General features: G+C 31.7%; 1 protein-coding gene across 2 annotated transcripts; it reads left to right on the top strand.

Moving 5' to 3' along the window:
• The first annotated feature begins 6,684 nt into the window (after positions 1–6,684).
• LOC124927200 (heat shock factor protein HSF30-like) lies at positions 6,685–8,382 on the top strand. 2 transcript variants are annotated; one of them, XR_007098393.1, is made up of 3 exons: positions 6,685–7,077; positions 7,161–7,947; positions 8,232–8,382. XR_007098393.1 is itself a non-coding variant. In XM_047467571.1 (2 exons), exons 1-2 carry the CDS (start codon positions 6,769–6,771, stop codon positions 7,878–7,880), a joined length of 1,029 nt encoding a protein of 342 aa, XP_047323527.1. In that variant the 5' UTR covers positions 6,685–6,768; the 3' UTR covers positions 7,881–8,150. The 2 variants fall into 2 exon arrangements, 1 of the variants encoding a protein (XP_047323527.1); XM_047467571.1 differs by lacking the exon at positions 8,232–8,382 and having other exon boundaries at positions 7,161–8,150.
• The last annotated feature ends 6,855 nt before the right edge of the window (positions 8,383–15,237 follow it).

The raw sequence follows: 15,237 nt of genomic DNA, 5'->3' as shown, positions 1-15,237 counted from the left end.
TTCGAGCACTATAAATACTCCCCTACCCCTCTACTACCAATCCATCAAACAATAACCAGGAATTACACATCAATTCAATCTGATTGAAGACCTGCAAAATCCGGCGAAGAAGAGTTTTTTTTTAAACTTTCTCCAGCGAGCCAAGCTTCGATCCAGGCTTCTGGATCACTTCCAGCAACTCCCAGGAATGTTTTCCAACTGTTGGTATGATTCCAGAAGCTTTAAATATTGATTTGTAATTGAAAATTTTGAATTTCTTCAAAATTTCTTGTTTGATCACTTTGGTCGTGTTCTTATGCTTGATTGTATGATTTCTTTGTACAGAATAATTATATATATCATGTGTAAGCTTTTTGTTATAAAAAAACCGATCAAATCAACCTAGAAAAGAATTTTGCAAAAATCAGTTTGAAAATTTGATTTTTTGAAATGTTGTGTTCTTGGTTTAAACTTGGATTTGTTGATCCAGATTGTTGTTATATATGTTTATAAACATGTTTGAATCATTTCCAAACAACTGTAATCAAGTTTTGATCATGTTTGATCAAAATTGAAATTTGAGAAAAAAGCTTGAAAATTTGAATTTCAAAACTTTGTGTTCTTGCTTTTAATCTGATTTTGTTGGTTCAATTAGTTGTATTACATGTTTATATACATGATTAGATGATTTCTAAGTAACTGTAATCATGTTTTGATCATGTTTGATCAATTTGTAATTTTAGAAAAAAATATTAAACATCTGGATTTTTGAAATTTCATGTTCTTGCTTCTAAGTTGGATTTGTTGATTCAATTAGTAGCTATACATGATTCTTAACATGTAGGGATGAATTCCAAGTAACTGTTTCACCCTTTTGATCATGTTTGATCAAATTTTGTTTTTGAAAAAAGTTTGATTTTGATTCAATCTTCAAAAACCATTTTAATGATGTAATGATGTTCTTGTTTTGGTATGGATCAACTATATTCATCATTTCAAAGCTAATGGAACAAAAACCAGGCCTTGAAATGGCCTAATTTAAAAGATCCCAAAATTTGACCTAGAAATGGTGTTTTAAAATTGATTCTCTTATGATCTTCAAAATCGTGATTTATGTTAAGGTTTTTGTTCTTCATGATCATATGAACCTACTGCAACTTACGGATTGTGATTTGACATCTCAATCAAAAGTTATGGCCTTCTGAAGTTTCGGACCAAAACAAGAACACCAGGCCCTGAAGTTTTGCCTTCGGACCGAGAAAAACAGGCCAGGACCGAGCCGCGCGACCGAGGAAACCGCCCAGGACCGTGCCACCCGACCGAGAGAGTTGTCTTAGGGCCGACAAAACTAGCCTAGACCTAATTAACCTAGGAAAAACCTTTCCAATTGACCTAGGATTGACCTTGACACCTAACCTAGGACTAACAACTAAACATAGCCTCATCTTAGCCTGGGCCAAACCCTAGCCCTAGCTTAGTATCAAACCCCCTCTTAACCTAAGACCGTTATAGCACTAGGCCTAAGTCCGAACCCTTATCCAAAATTGAACCTCTTCAACCTTACTAAGCCCAAATTGACAAGATCGGACTCGAACCTAGGGTTTAATCCTTAGGCCCGTTTGGTTCCAATTTTTAAAAATCCAAAACTATTTTGGAACCAAGCTCCCATTTTCTAAAAAATGGTATTTTCAAGGTCATAAAGTAACTCTCAAGATTTTCTGGGATGTTTCCCAAAACAATTTTCTTTTGCTAAGTCTTGTTTGGTTATACTCTCTAACATCTTTTTCTGATATTTTCAGGTTTTGTTAAATCTGAACCCCAACGCAACAGGTACACACCTACTTTAAATAATTTTGTACAATTATTTAAAGTCTATCCTCATTTAGGACCCCTGGACTACTAATTAAAGATAAGGAATGTTATAATTAGATTTATAGAAGCCAGACTTTGTCTATTTTAGAAGGATTTTGAAAACCGTCCTTAGGCGGGCGCAAAGGACATAGCGCGAAAGCCCTATCTCGAGCGTAAATAGACAACGAACCACTTTTTTTCAGAAACTCTGGTATAAATACGTTTGTACACGTGTCATTTTATTGATTTTCATAAAATCTCTTGGCGACTCTGATTTTCAAATGAATAATCTTTAAATTGATTATGTTTAATTGATTTAAATCGGCCCAGGTTAAATTGTTATTCAGCCTCCTAGATTATTAATGTTTGAACAAAAAATTAATTATTTTACATAATTAATTTATTACTGCTCCAGGTATTCTCAAAATCTTTTAAAAATTAAATGTTTCATTTTAAAAGATGCCTGGTACGCAAACCAAGATTGAAATCATTGAACCTCGAGCTGCCTCGCGGTAGTCCTTCCATATTGCCACGTGTCTCACAAACACGTGATAAGCTATGGAATGGGACATAGACCGGGGATAAAACGGTGTTACATCGGCCAACAATTACATGTTTTGAATATTTATTCTAAATAATCAAAAAGAAAGAAATTGTTAGAAAAATTAAGTAAGTTAATTTTAAAACGGCCAAATAAAGTTAAGTTATTTCAAACCGGCCAACAATTACAAGTTTTGAATATTTATTCTAAATAATTAAAAAGGGAGAAATTGTTAGAAAAATTAAGTCAAGTTAATGAGGCCAAAGAACTTAATAGTCTCAAACTTTCTTGTGCAGGTACAGCTCAAGCCGCAGCGGACCAGTTGAGGCATTCTTTCTCAAGGATCCCGACATAATCAAGTAAATTGATTTGACTCTTCTCACCGGATCGGCTGAGATATAAACCGTATGAAGTATCATTTCCGGCTGGCTCAATATATCGAAGATCTTAAGGCCAACCGGAAATTACTCAAAGTGATGAAATCTGTGAAGATGACGTAAATAAAATGATGAAGATATTTCTTGGAAATACACAGAAGAATGATCTGAATCAGAAGCATGCAACAAAAGGAATGATTACTGATTATCCAAGATTACAAGCAACTTTTGACACAGGCGGTCGGCTAATGCATGTCTGCATGTGTCCAAAATGGCAAGGCGTGCATGCTACCTAACTCTGACCGGCGCGGCTTCAGATGACCAGTCCAATGGAGAGAGAAAAATATGACCGTTGTCGTATTTTTATAAATAGAAGCTCAAATGTGCTGAATCAAAAAAAGGGTGAACGAAAGAAGATCACAACAAGACGAATTTCACGCGCGACCCTGAATATCAATTGAAATCCTTGAAACTGTTTGAAATATAATTGCGAGAACTCTGTGTATTTTACCTTGTGTAAAAGTATTACATTATTTGTGAGTGGTGTAACCGACGAGCAGTAAATAAGACTCGGTCGGAGTGTGTTTGTTGAAAATTTCAGTTAATGAATATCCTTCTCATTGTTTGAGAAGAAGGGGTGACGTAGGAGATTCAACTCCGAACATCCATAAAAACATGTCTTGTGTTCCTCATTTTATTTTCCAACTTATTTACTCTAACCAACCGAACCGAAATATCTATTATCTCAACCGAAATAACTTATACTCCCCTTAACCGAACCGACTTTCCGCTCATTCAAATCGACTTCTCATAATACCTTCCAAATCGAATTGTGTGAGTTGCTTTAGATTAAAACAGACATTTTTCCCTTGAACTTGGTTCAAGAGTCTGAGACAATCTATGTAGTGTTAAGAGCGGTTCTAATCTTTAACCGGATTAGTACCAATGTATAGTGTGTGTTGTTTGTAAGCGATCTACCTTTAGTCGGACCCCGGTCCCCTATCGGCGATCCCGATCCTAACAAATTCCCCTACAAAAATAAAAGAAAGTGTAATTGTCGAATAGTTTTGATAGCTAAAAAACAAACACAACAATTTCAGTTTTCAACTCACATAATCAAGGTACATAGAGGAGGAATCAGATCAAACTTACATTGTTCAAATATCAAAGTCTGTCAGCTTTAAGACCACCTTGGGTCCCATTATTATCTTTCTTAACCTCATACGGTTCCTCATCAACATAAATTTTTGTTTTAATTGATGATTTTATCCCTGCACAAAAACAATTTTTATTTAATTTTCTATATGTGAAAATAAGATGAAACGAATTGTGTTAAGAGAGACTCACAATCAATTGTAAGGACCCATCTCCCGTTCAATATTGCCTTGAACACTTTGAGAGTTCAGTCGCATGCACCATTAACATTAATGTAAGCGATAACATGAGTAAAATTATCTCTCCACCTCAGACACCCTTGCACCACAAGTACGAGCAAATTACACCATCAAAAATTGTGTCAAACAATAATATTATCTCTTAGAAGAACATGGTCATTACATTCAAAACTTACATAATATGGACAGTATGGACATGGTCAATAGAGAGAATAGTACATTATCTTCACTAGATAATTGATTGGGACAAAAAATCCATTCTTTGTCTATAGTGATTGGGATAATGATTGGGACGATTTCGTTGTTTGTTGTCTGCATATTTAAAAAAATATGCTTTGTTATTTACAAAAAAAAACTTTTTTCTACATCATGGTAGGCCTTCGTGGAAATAATATACAAAACTGAAGTAGGATTTCCTATATACGAACGATTTCATTGAACGTAACATTTTCAAAGTGGGGTTTCCTAAATATGAACATTTAAACATAACGACCTCATTGTGCGTACATGGTTTTTTTTAAGATTAGCTTACACCATTAATTAAAAAGACCTGAAAATGGTAAAAGGAGTACAAGAGTTGAAATTGAGATTATATAATTTGCTCAAAGTCAACACACGATGGCCATGAGGAATCCACAGTTGGCCTAAGAAACGCACACGGATATGAAATTAAAGTACAAAAGTGAATAATGAATGAAACTAGATATCAATCAACTAAAACATGACGATGGGGGTTGATTTCCTCAAACTCGTCTCTCTTGTCTTTGCCATTTTTCTTTCTTTCCTTCTTTCTTGTCACCCTTAGGTCCTTTTGGGATATATTTCCGGATAGATACGTAGGGTTTATGGTTTATGTTTAAGGATTTAGGGTTTAAGGTTTAATGTTTAGGATTTTTGGTTTCATAAATATAAACAAAAGTTAACGATTTTGTTGTACATACCATTTTCGAGACTGAGCTAAAGAGTTCTTCACAATAAATATCTTTCAAGTACAGTTTCGTGACAGTGCATCAGATTCGAATCGCCGTGAAAGAGGTGAGAGAGGAAGCTGAAGCTTGAAGAGAGAGAGATTAATCAGAAGGAAGTAGAAAATTGTAATATTATAATTTATATTATAAATTATGATCGAAGCGCAACCGCATGAAGTAATCGTACGTACATGAGTGAAGCTATTACACTTGTAAATATAAATGAAGCAATCATCACTATGTAGCGCTTGTTTCACTCCTATCTGCGCTGTAAATACCAAGTGAAGAAAGCATCACTAGGTAGCGCTTGTTTCACTCTTATTTGCGTTGTAAATACCTAGTGAAGAAAGCATCACTAGTTAGCGCTATAATCATTAATATAAGCGTTGTAAATAAATACCTAACGACACAATTTTCACTAGTTACTGTTTGTTTCACTGATATAAGCGTTGTAAATATCTAGTGAAGGAATCTTCATTGGTTAGCGCTTGTTTCACCCTGTTTAATTCTCTAGTAGGGTTTACATGATGAAATAAATGTTTTTATATGAACGAATAAAAGTTTTACATTAATGTGTTACTTGTTTTTGCATTAACGTTTATATATATAATAATATAAAATATAACATAATTAAAACAAATTAATTTAAATATCTTTCTAAAAAAATTAAAAATATGTTGTTATATATATTTAATATATAATTATATAAATTAATAAATAATTTGTACAAATTTATTTCAATATATCACAAAAAAAAAAATTGTATATTCAATATATAATTATATACATTATAAAATAATTTGTACAAATTAATTTCAATATATCACACATAAAAATTTTAATTATTCATAAAAATTAATTTAAATATCTCACATCACAAAGTAATTATGAACATAATTTATGATTATTGATTTAAACAAATCAGAAATAAAATTATATTATTTCATAATTATTAATTTAAATAGATCACAAATAAAATTATAATCAAAATTTATAAAACTAAAATGAAGAAAGCTTTATTTATAGTTCATCTATTTAAATCAGTTTTAAAACGGAGTCAAATGAAGCTCGCTTCACTAAATCGTGCATCAATTTCAATTAGCTTTACATTGACAAACTGATGTAAAACGGTGTAAGGCTTCTCTTCATTAGGTCATATAAAACGGAGTGAAGCGAAGATTTGCTTATTTCCGTTTTTAATAAACCCGAAATGAAATCTGGATTCCGACTCTCTCTCTCCTTTTCAAGTTGACTCTTAATTTATTATTTAAATAATACTGCTGAAATTTAATTAATCTAATCGAACATAGATTTGGGTAGCAAAGAACCGGTTTGCCTCCTCCCATGCCTAAAGTCCATCAGTTTTTATTTTTTATTTTTTAAATAAAACTAGGGAACAGCATATCTATATCTTATATCTGATCCCAACAATTTGCTCACTCATTAATTATCAGTTTCAAGGTCAGCATCACAAATATCTTTTATTTCCTCATACTTCTAGAACTTTCAAGACAAACTTGTAAGAACTTTCTCTCCCTCCCTTCAAAATCTCCCCATCTCTCTAGAACTTTCTAATATCCGTTCAAATATAACTTGTACTGTCAGCTTTATTTCCAAATTCGGAAAAATTCTGCAAGACCCTTTGTAAGTAAACATTCATGAAGAACTTCAGTATTGCTACCGATGAAGTGGCGGTGAAACACGAAGATGAAGTAACAGTCATATCCTCCGCCGGTTCATCTTCATCCCCGCTTCCGTTGGATTCGTTACAGCATATGGGTCCGCCTCCATTTCTTACCAAGATCTTCGAAATAGTTGAAGACTTATCTACTGACGAGGTTGTTTCATGGAGCAAAGCTCGCAACAGCTTCATAGTTTGGGATTCGCATAAATTCTCCACCACTCTGCTTCCTAGGTACTTTAAACACGGCAATTTCTCTAGCTTCATTCGTCAGCTCAACACTTATGTAAGTATCATCTCTTCTTTTGTCTTCCCCAACCATCTCAATCTGTGTTTTTCTTTAAGCCATAATAAACTACGAAATTGCAGGGTTTTCGAAAAGTGGATCCGGACCGATGGGAATTTGCAAATGAAGGGTTTCTGGGAGGACAGAAGCATCTTCTGAAAACAATCAAGAGAAGAAGATACGTGGCAAGTAGCAGCAGCCAACAAGAAGGAGTGGGTTGTTTAGAGATTGATCAGTATGGAATGGAAGAAGAAAAAGTCATAGAGAGATTAAGGAGAGAAAAGGACTTGTTAATGTCTGAAATCGTGAAACTCAGGCAGGAACAGGAATTATCAAAGGATCGAATAATTTCAATGGAGGACAGGATTCAGTCTGCAGAGAAGAAACACCAACAAATGATGAGTTTTCTTGCAAAAGCTCTCACTAGTCCAACCTTTGTCCACCAGTACATAGACAAGTATGTACATAACAGAGAACAACTGGGAATTTGTATTAACAGAAAGAGGAAATTAACAATGACCCAATTAGGACGAGGAACGGAGGAGGCAGTAAATTTGGATCCATGGATAGAGACAATGTTTGAGACTGAGATTGAGGATGAGGACTTGAATTTGGTGAATGATTCAATTATGGAAGAACTACTTGCTGTTGATTCATCTAATGATCAAGAAGAAGAAACATTGTTGTGTGATCAGACTGAAGTAGATGTGGAAGTGGAGGACATGGTGACAAAAACATCAGTATGGGAAGATGATCTGCAAGAACTCGTGGATCAAATGGAACTGGTTAGGTATATGCCTTGATAGTTTATGATTGGATGGATTTGATCATCACCTCTTCAATACTTTTCCTACTATTTAGTACAAACTGGTATGTATCAATCGATTCTTAAGTTTCTTTTTCATCTAAAATAATATAGGGAGTGGTGTGCTAATATGTTTATGTGATTGAGATCTAGTATATTTTATTTCCTTTTCCCCATGTCTTTTGTGTTTGTTCTTTGATCTGATTTTGAGTTTGTTGTTCATCTTCTAAGTCTCTTATTGATATTGAATTTAATTGATTTGGTTTAATAGTTCTTTACAATGTTGATGAATTTAATTTCAGAAGAAAAAAAACTTGCTTAATACTATTTATTTGTTTCCTCAATGCAGAAACTAACAGCAATGATGGTTGACAAAAAGTTGTTGTCACTATTGGGGTTCTCCTCTTCAATTGTCATGGAATCAAAGGTCGTGTTACTGCCCTAAAGGATTTAGTTGCGACGGACGATCATGAAAACTAAAGGTGATATTTTGAGCTTTTAGGTTATTATATACAATTGAAAAAAATATATAAAAACTTACAAAGCGGAATATTATCTGATTTATTAAAATATAAAGGTTATAAGTTTATTTAAATATTTATAATAAATATGAAATCATATTTGTTTAGAAACAAATATATAATTTACTATTTAGTTGATTAATTAAATTATAAATTAGTATGTTAGGGTTATTTTTTTTTTATATATTACTTTATTCTCATTAGACTTAGACTAAATTGTATATGTATGTTCATTCTAAATAATTTAGGGTTAGAAGATCTAAAACTCATATTATATATCATAAGAATATCACTTCGTCATAGATTCAGACGGGAGATTCAAGATTAAGATTAAGTGAAGATCTGAATGACGTCTTTATTAACTGTTCTTCACTATAGATTCAATTCAGGTATGTTTCTGCAACTATAATTTATCTCAATTTATCAATAAAATATTAAAATTATAAATTTATGTAATAAAGATTTAGATTTAAAATGTTAAAAAATTCTCATTTTAAATGTCATTCTTTATCTGGATTAAGTATGTAGAAGTATGTAGCCCACAAATACACTTAATCATTTAACTATGCGCAGAATTTATCGTCTGACGTGCTCAAACTCAAGACCTTAAGGTTAATATTTACCTCTTGTTTCCGTTAGGCTAGAAGACTTTATTATGAAAATTGAGAAGTATTAAATAGGATTGATATTTGTAAACTAAAAAAATTATTATTCAAGTTTATAATTGTTTTTTTTATAGAAGAGTTTTACATTAACATAAATTAACAAACTAACTATTAAAATTAATTAGTAATTAAACTAACTAACTAACCATTTATTAAATTGTTTTTATTATTTTCACATCATTCTTTAAAGGATTAACGTATTAGAAATAAAGTTTCATCTTTACAAAAAAAAAAAGTCAATGAAACATTAAGTTACAATCATATAGCCATGTTATCTTTTGCAAATCAAATTCAACGAACTTCATTTTTTTAGCTACCTAATATAAACAATCAAGTCTTCGTTACAGGTCTTTTTTTTTATCAGCTACTAACTTTCAACGTTTGCATCTCTAGTTTTTTATTTCAAAAATGTCAATTTAGCATTCTTCTTGGTCTTATTCTTCTTGATCTTTACAAATCACGTCGACAAATTTCTTTCTTTTTACTATTGCAATGAAAAATTCATTTTCTTTGCGGCTGAAAGAACTAATCAAAAATTTCATTTTGATCCGACAAAGTTGTCCTGGATCCTTAGAAGAGAGGTTTTAAACAAAGTCAACACAACAAATTTATCATAGTTGGTTAGATCACCGAACAATTTTTTTGGAATTTTTTTATAACAGACTCAAAGAAGCCATATGTTAGTAGTTAGAATGGACATGCTGATATTGACCTATTTGGGGTTTATTTAAAAGTATAATCGGACACTTTAAAAAGTCAAGTATTTGTCAAGCATCGCTTCTTTGTGAGTTATGTGTTAGTTTTCATTATGAGAAAATCATTGTAATACTTTTGTAACATTCTTGATAATAAAGTTGAGAGTCTCTTGTGTTTCGAAAGTGGATGTAGGCATATTTTAGTCGAACCACTATAAATCTTGTGTATGCATTTTTTAGTTGATTTTTTTGTTTATGCAATTTTTCGGTGTGGTTGTTGTTCTTACATTAAAGGATACTTCATCTTCTGATACCCCAATAAGTTTTATCAAAGCAAAGTTGTTCGAGAGAAGAGGAAGTTGAAAAGCTTGGATGATCATTGGAGGGTTCTTGACAAGTTTAATAGAAGTTTTCAAAAATTGTTGAGTTCTATTCTTGTTGGTATGAATGACTCATTTAGGCTGGAATAAGTACGAAGTACTTGATGTCTAAGGAACAAAGTAGAATGTAAACAAGAATAGAATGGAGAATGCATATTTGCAAAAAGAAATACGAGGTACTTTATGTCCAAGGAACAAATCAAGAGGGCAAATTTTATACAAGAAGACAATGAGGAATGTATATTTGCAAGAAGTAAACAACATCATTAGAAAGAAGGCAAAATAATAAGAGTTCTAAGTATATGTTGAAGAATAAAGAAAATGACACTTTAGAAGAGACTTCCTAAAACTAAAGAAGCATACTAGAAATGATTATGTTTGGAATGGATCATTGTTGATGAGCAAGGTATTTTAGTTGTTATGAAATTAATAAATAAAAACAATGTATATTTTTTTATAAGGTAACTCACAAGTATGCTTAGTTATTATCTGAGGTCACTTGATATATATATCAAAGTTCTGGTATCTGAGGCTTGGTCTCAAAATATTGCAAGAATTGAGTTAGAAATGAGTTTTTGTTGTTGTTGTTGATAGTTCCACAATGATTCATATATGATCATTTTGAGCATTATTTGTTAGTAACCTTTGTGAACAAGCTCATCAGCTTTCACGTAAACCTATTTGTTGATAGTCCAACGATCATGTACATATGATCACTTTATAATGTTATTTGTTAGTAACTCACATGAAAATTTGTTAAAACTTTTATGTCCCTTTTATGTCTCTTCAAGTGACATTAAGTCATTTGTATATGACTACCTTAAAACAACATTGACCAAATGCTACCATCCGATAGTAAAAATGCAACCGACTTGAATAATTTGTTGATATTCATGTTTAATAGGAGTTGATTTTTCAACAATTACCTATGATTATCTCTGTATCATTATCCTATAGATTTTACTAATATTTTGTTAAGATCTGTGAAACAGGATTCAAGAAACTATCCTTGTTAGGATAATTATCAAGGAAAGATCCATAATCAACGCTTGGGAAACCTCAAAGAATGTTACATACAACAACACCAGGTCACTCCAACATCAGCTCATTACAGGTTCTATCTTTGCATCACCCTCGATAACATAAATTAGATAAGAAAAAACTTAATGTTAGATGTCATACTCGAATCAACGTTTTTTAAAATAGTTTATTATAATCAAACTTGATTCGAGAGAGGCACTCTATAACACTAAAAATTTACCTACTTAATTTAAAATTTTAAAAACAATTATTTTGATTTAGTTTTGAATAAATAAAATCAATATAATTAAAACTAATGCCAAAATCTAATTAAATGATTAATTGAATTAATTATTGTAATAATTAAATTTTAAAAAATTAAAAGATAATGGCTAAAAAAATAAATAAAATAATTTAGGATAAATGTTGTACTTATTTTATCTCAAATTAATTTAAGAAAAATCAAAGAGGATTTAAATTAATAATTTATGATAAATGTTTTATTCATTTTATCCCAAATAAATTATTTATTAAACTTGAAAATATATAAAAATAAAAAATGGCAAAATATATGTCATATTTATTAAAAAAAATTGTATATTTTTAAAATTAAAAACAAAGCTAAAAGGTTGAAGAAAAATTGATTTAAACAGACCTTAAGGTTGAAAATGGTCTCAGATTCGGTGTGGCTGAAATTCAAACTCTAGTCACAGCCTTCGGATATGCGTTGGAGATCATCCAATGCCTAAGAGCCATTTGCGTCACCCACTGCAAAGGAGCAAGGGCGTGCTTGTGGAGTACAAGATCATCTAACGCATGCTCCAACGTCATTAGCTGAGACGCGACGAAACATCCAGCCTCTGACAGAAGGCGGATGGAACGCTAACGGAGCATCTCGCATCCGATTTTTCGCTCGAAACAACGTCAGTTTAGGCCTGGTTCATCGTCTTCCTCACGACGCCAAATGGATAGAAATAGTAGCCATCTTTAATTTTACAAATATGGCACTCTGTCATTTCTCCACCGTTTGACTCTGTTTAAAAGGTGAAATAATCACCGTACTTCGGTGATTATTTTCCCTATACCTACTATCATTATCATGGTTTATCTCAACGACTGACCGAAAAGTAGCCAAAATGAAGCCCACTTGGTCAATGAACCGACCTTGAGAGGCTATAAATAGCCTCCCTTGATCAATTCGAAGGCAAGAGATGAATTCTCAAGCCTCAAATCAAGAATTTTCGAAAATCTGCCATTAAAGCTTCAAGATTCTTGATTTTTTGAAATTTCATATAAGGCCCTAAGGCTTTGATCCAGGCATCCAAAAAGCTTCCCTTTCAACTCTCGGTAAGCCTCCAATCATTCTCTAATTCAATATTCCAGTTTATAATTGAAATTTAATATTTCTGTTTTTATAAGTTTGTATACTGTTTAGTTGTTAAACTTTTTGATTGGAAAACGATCATGAGATCATTTACAAGCTTTCTATTAAAGCTAAAACTGATCAATCAACCCGAATCAAAAACCCTCAAATTTGAATTTGGAAAATTCTGAAATCAGTTTTATATTTCTCAAAAACAGTAACCCATAAAGCTTCCCTACATGTTTCTAATGATGTTGGGACCTATTTGAATCATTTATGATCCATCCCGATCATGTTTGATAAAAAACCAAAATTTTTATAAAAAATGAAAATATCAGTTATTGAATTGGTTAAAACGAATAGGTAGTGTTCATGTTTTAGTTTTAATCAATCATATAAAGTATATAAGGAAGTTGTTGATAAGTTTCTTATCGAAAATGCAATGCTCACAAAACTTTTATTTTTTAATACTTTGCCCATCAAGAAGTCATCACTTGTTCAACTCGGTCATGTCATTCTCACTCATATGACCAAGTCGCATATGTCACAACTTTGTGACGGCATCATCAGATAACAATGAGGTAGCGACATCAACATCGCCTACAACTATGGAGTTTTTAAGAATATATAGCATTTGGGGTTTTTTTTCACCTTTCATCACGACAAATACACCTCTACCAACATTCACAACTCCACCTTTAACAATGTACTTGTACTATTTTAAATTGAGGGTACTTAGTGAAATAAGATTTATCTTCAAATCAGGAATATGTCTCGCATCATCAAGTGTTCGAATAGGTCCATCAAACATCTTAATTTTTATTGTTCCTATACCCACAACCTTACAAGATTAACTATTTCTCATAAATACAACACATTTGGAAAATGTATCATACGTTAAAAATGAGTCTTGATTGGGACATATATGATATGTACAATAGTATACATTCATCTTGCGATCTTACATCGCAAACAAAGCCATGATGAGTTCAATGTCTTTAACTTCAACAATACTAGATTCACCAAAACTTTCAAGTTGCTTTTTAATTGAATTATTGCCTTATTTTTTCATTTATTTTGTAGCTTTCAACCCTCATATTTTATGTGGCCTCCTTTCTTACATTAATTTCAAGTCTTCCAAGATTTTCATAACTTTGATCTATCTCTTTGATCACTTTTGAACCCCTTTCTTGGGTTTTCCCTCTAATAATAAGGTCCTCTACCAGACCATTTAAATAACCAACAGGATATTTAATTTTCTCTTTAAAGAATAATGCATCATAAACATCATTAGTTGTGACAATATCACGAATAAATAAATAGTATCACTAAACGTGATATACGATGGAGACAACAGACACAACATAATCAAAGTTAAATCTTCATCGTCATACTTGACTTCTAAGACCTTCAAATCATTAATAATTTCTTTAAATGCTCTTGTAAAGACGTATCTTTAGACATCGATGGAAATATAAATTATGCTTTAGATGTTTCTTACTAGCAAGACTTTTTTTTGTCAAACATAGTTGTTTTAGTTTCAGCCATAACCAGTAGCACTCGTCTCCTTGAGAACATCCCATAAAATATTATTCAACAGATGTAAATGTATATGAGACATAGACTTACGATTCTTCCTCATTTTCTCTTTTATTGTCCACGACTATGTATCTTATCAAACCCTAAAAGAGTTTTGTCAAAATTCATCTAAGTGAGCAGACTTTGCATTTTTATCTGTCAAAATCTAGTATTGCGATCCAACAACAGAATATCATACTTCATACTCGTCATCTTTGAAAAACATATATAGTCTCAAAATAAAAAAAGTTCAAGGCTCTAATACTAATTATTAAAAAACATGATATTGATGTGAGACTAGTCAAGATAATGAAGAGACAAAATATCAATCAAGAAAGTACGTAAATAACACAAGATTTACGTGAAAACCTAAGACGGGAAAAACTACGGGTAGAGGGGGAAACTTTTCACTATGATTAAAATAAAAGATTACAACTTAAAGAAAGAATAATAATGACAAATATTCTGTGTGTGTTAATAAAACTCTAACTAAATCATATATTTATATGTCACATAACTGGCCTAATGAGTCTAATATCAAATAATTATGATTTTATTGCACCACGAGCCTACGCCCGACCCCGGTCAAAACTCATATAAGTCACCATAATTTCTAAACATATGTTTCTTATTTTATCATTGATATTTCGGGTGACTTTCTTATCAGTACCTGTAGAAAGACGGATAAGATCTATCTACTACTACAAGTTGAAAGTATGACTATCCTCAATGTAGTTCTCCTCGCTAACCACGTGAGTTTTTAAGTCATTTTTTAAATTGACTCCAAAATCTTGTTTTATCAATGCTTGAAGAAGGCAAATAAAAATGTTTAAGGATTACGCCACTAAGTAACTAAAATAACGGTTTTGATTCTCACTTTGAATACCTTAAATAAAAGTGAAAGTCATGGTTGTAAAATGTCATTATACCTTCCTATATTCAAACAAATTTTTAAAAAAAATTGTCTAACGATTATCGATAGAAATGTTGCTAATATTCGTGCATCCCAAAAAAAAAGAAAAATATATTATTTTAAGACAAATCTTACAAAGTCTAGTTTACTTAACTATTTTTTGAACTCAATTGTATTGTTTGTGAGGATAATTATGATATTTCCATCAATGAATTATAAA

The sequence above is a fragment of the Impatiens glandulifera genome, chromosome 2 (assembly GCF_907164915.1).
Source record: "Impatiens glandulifera chromosome 2, dImpGla2.1, whole genome shotgun sequence".
In the NCBI taxonomy this organism is placed as follows: Eukaryota; Viridiplantae; Streptophyta; class Magnoliopsida; order Ericales; family Balsaminaceae; genus Impatiens; species Impatiens glandulifera.
This window is presented reverse-complemented; position numbering and strand designations above follow the sequence as displayed.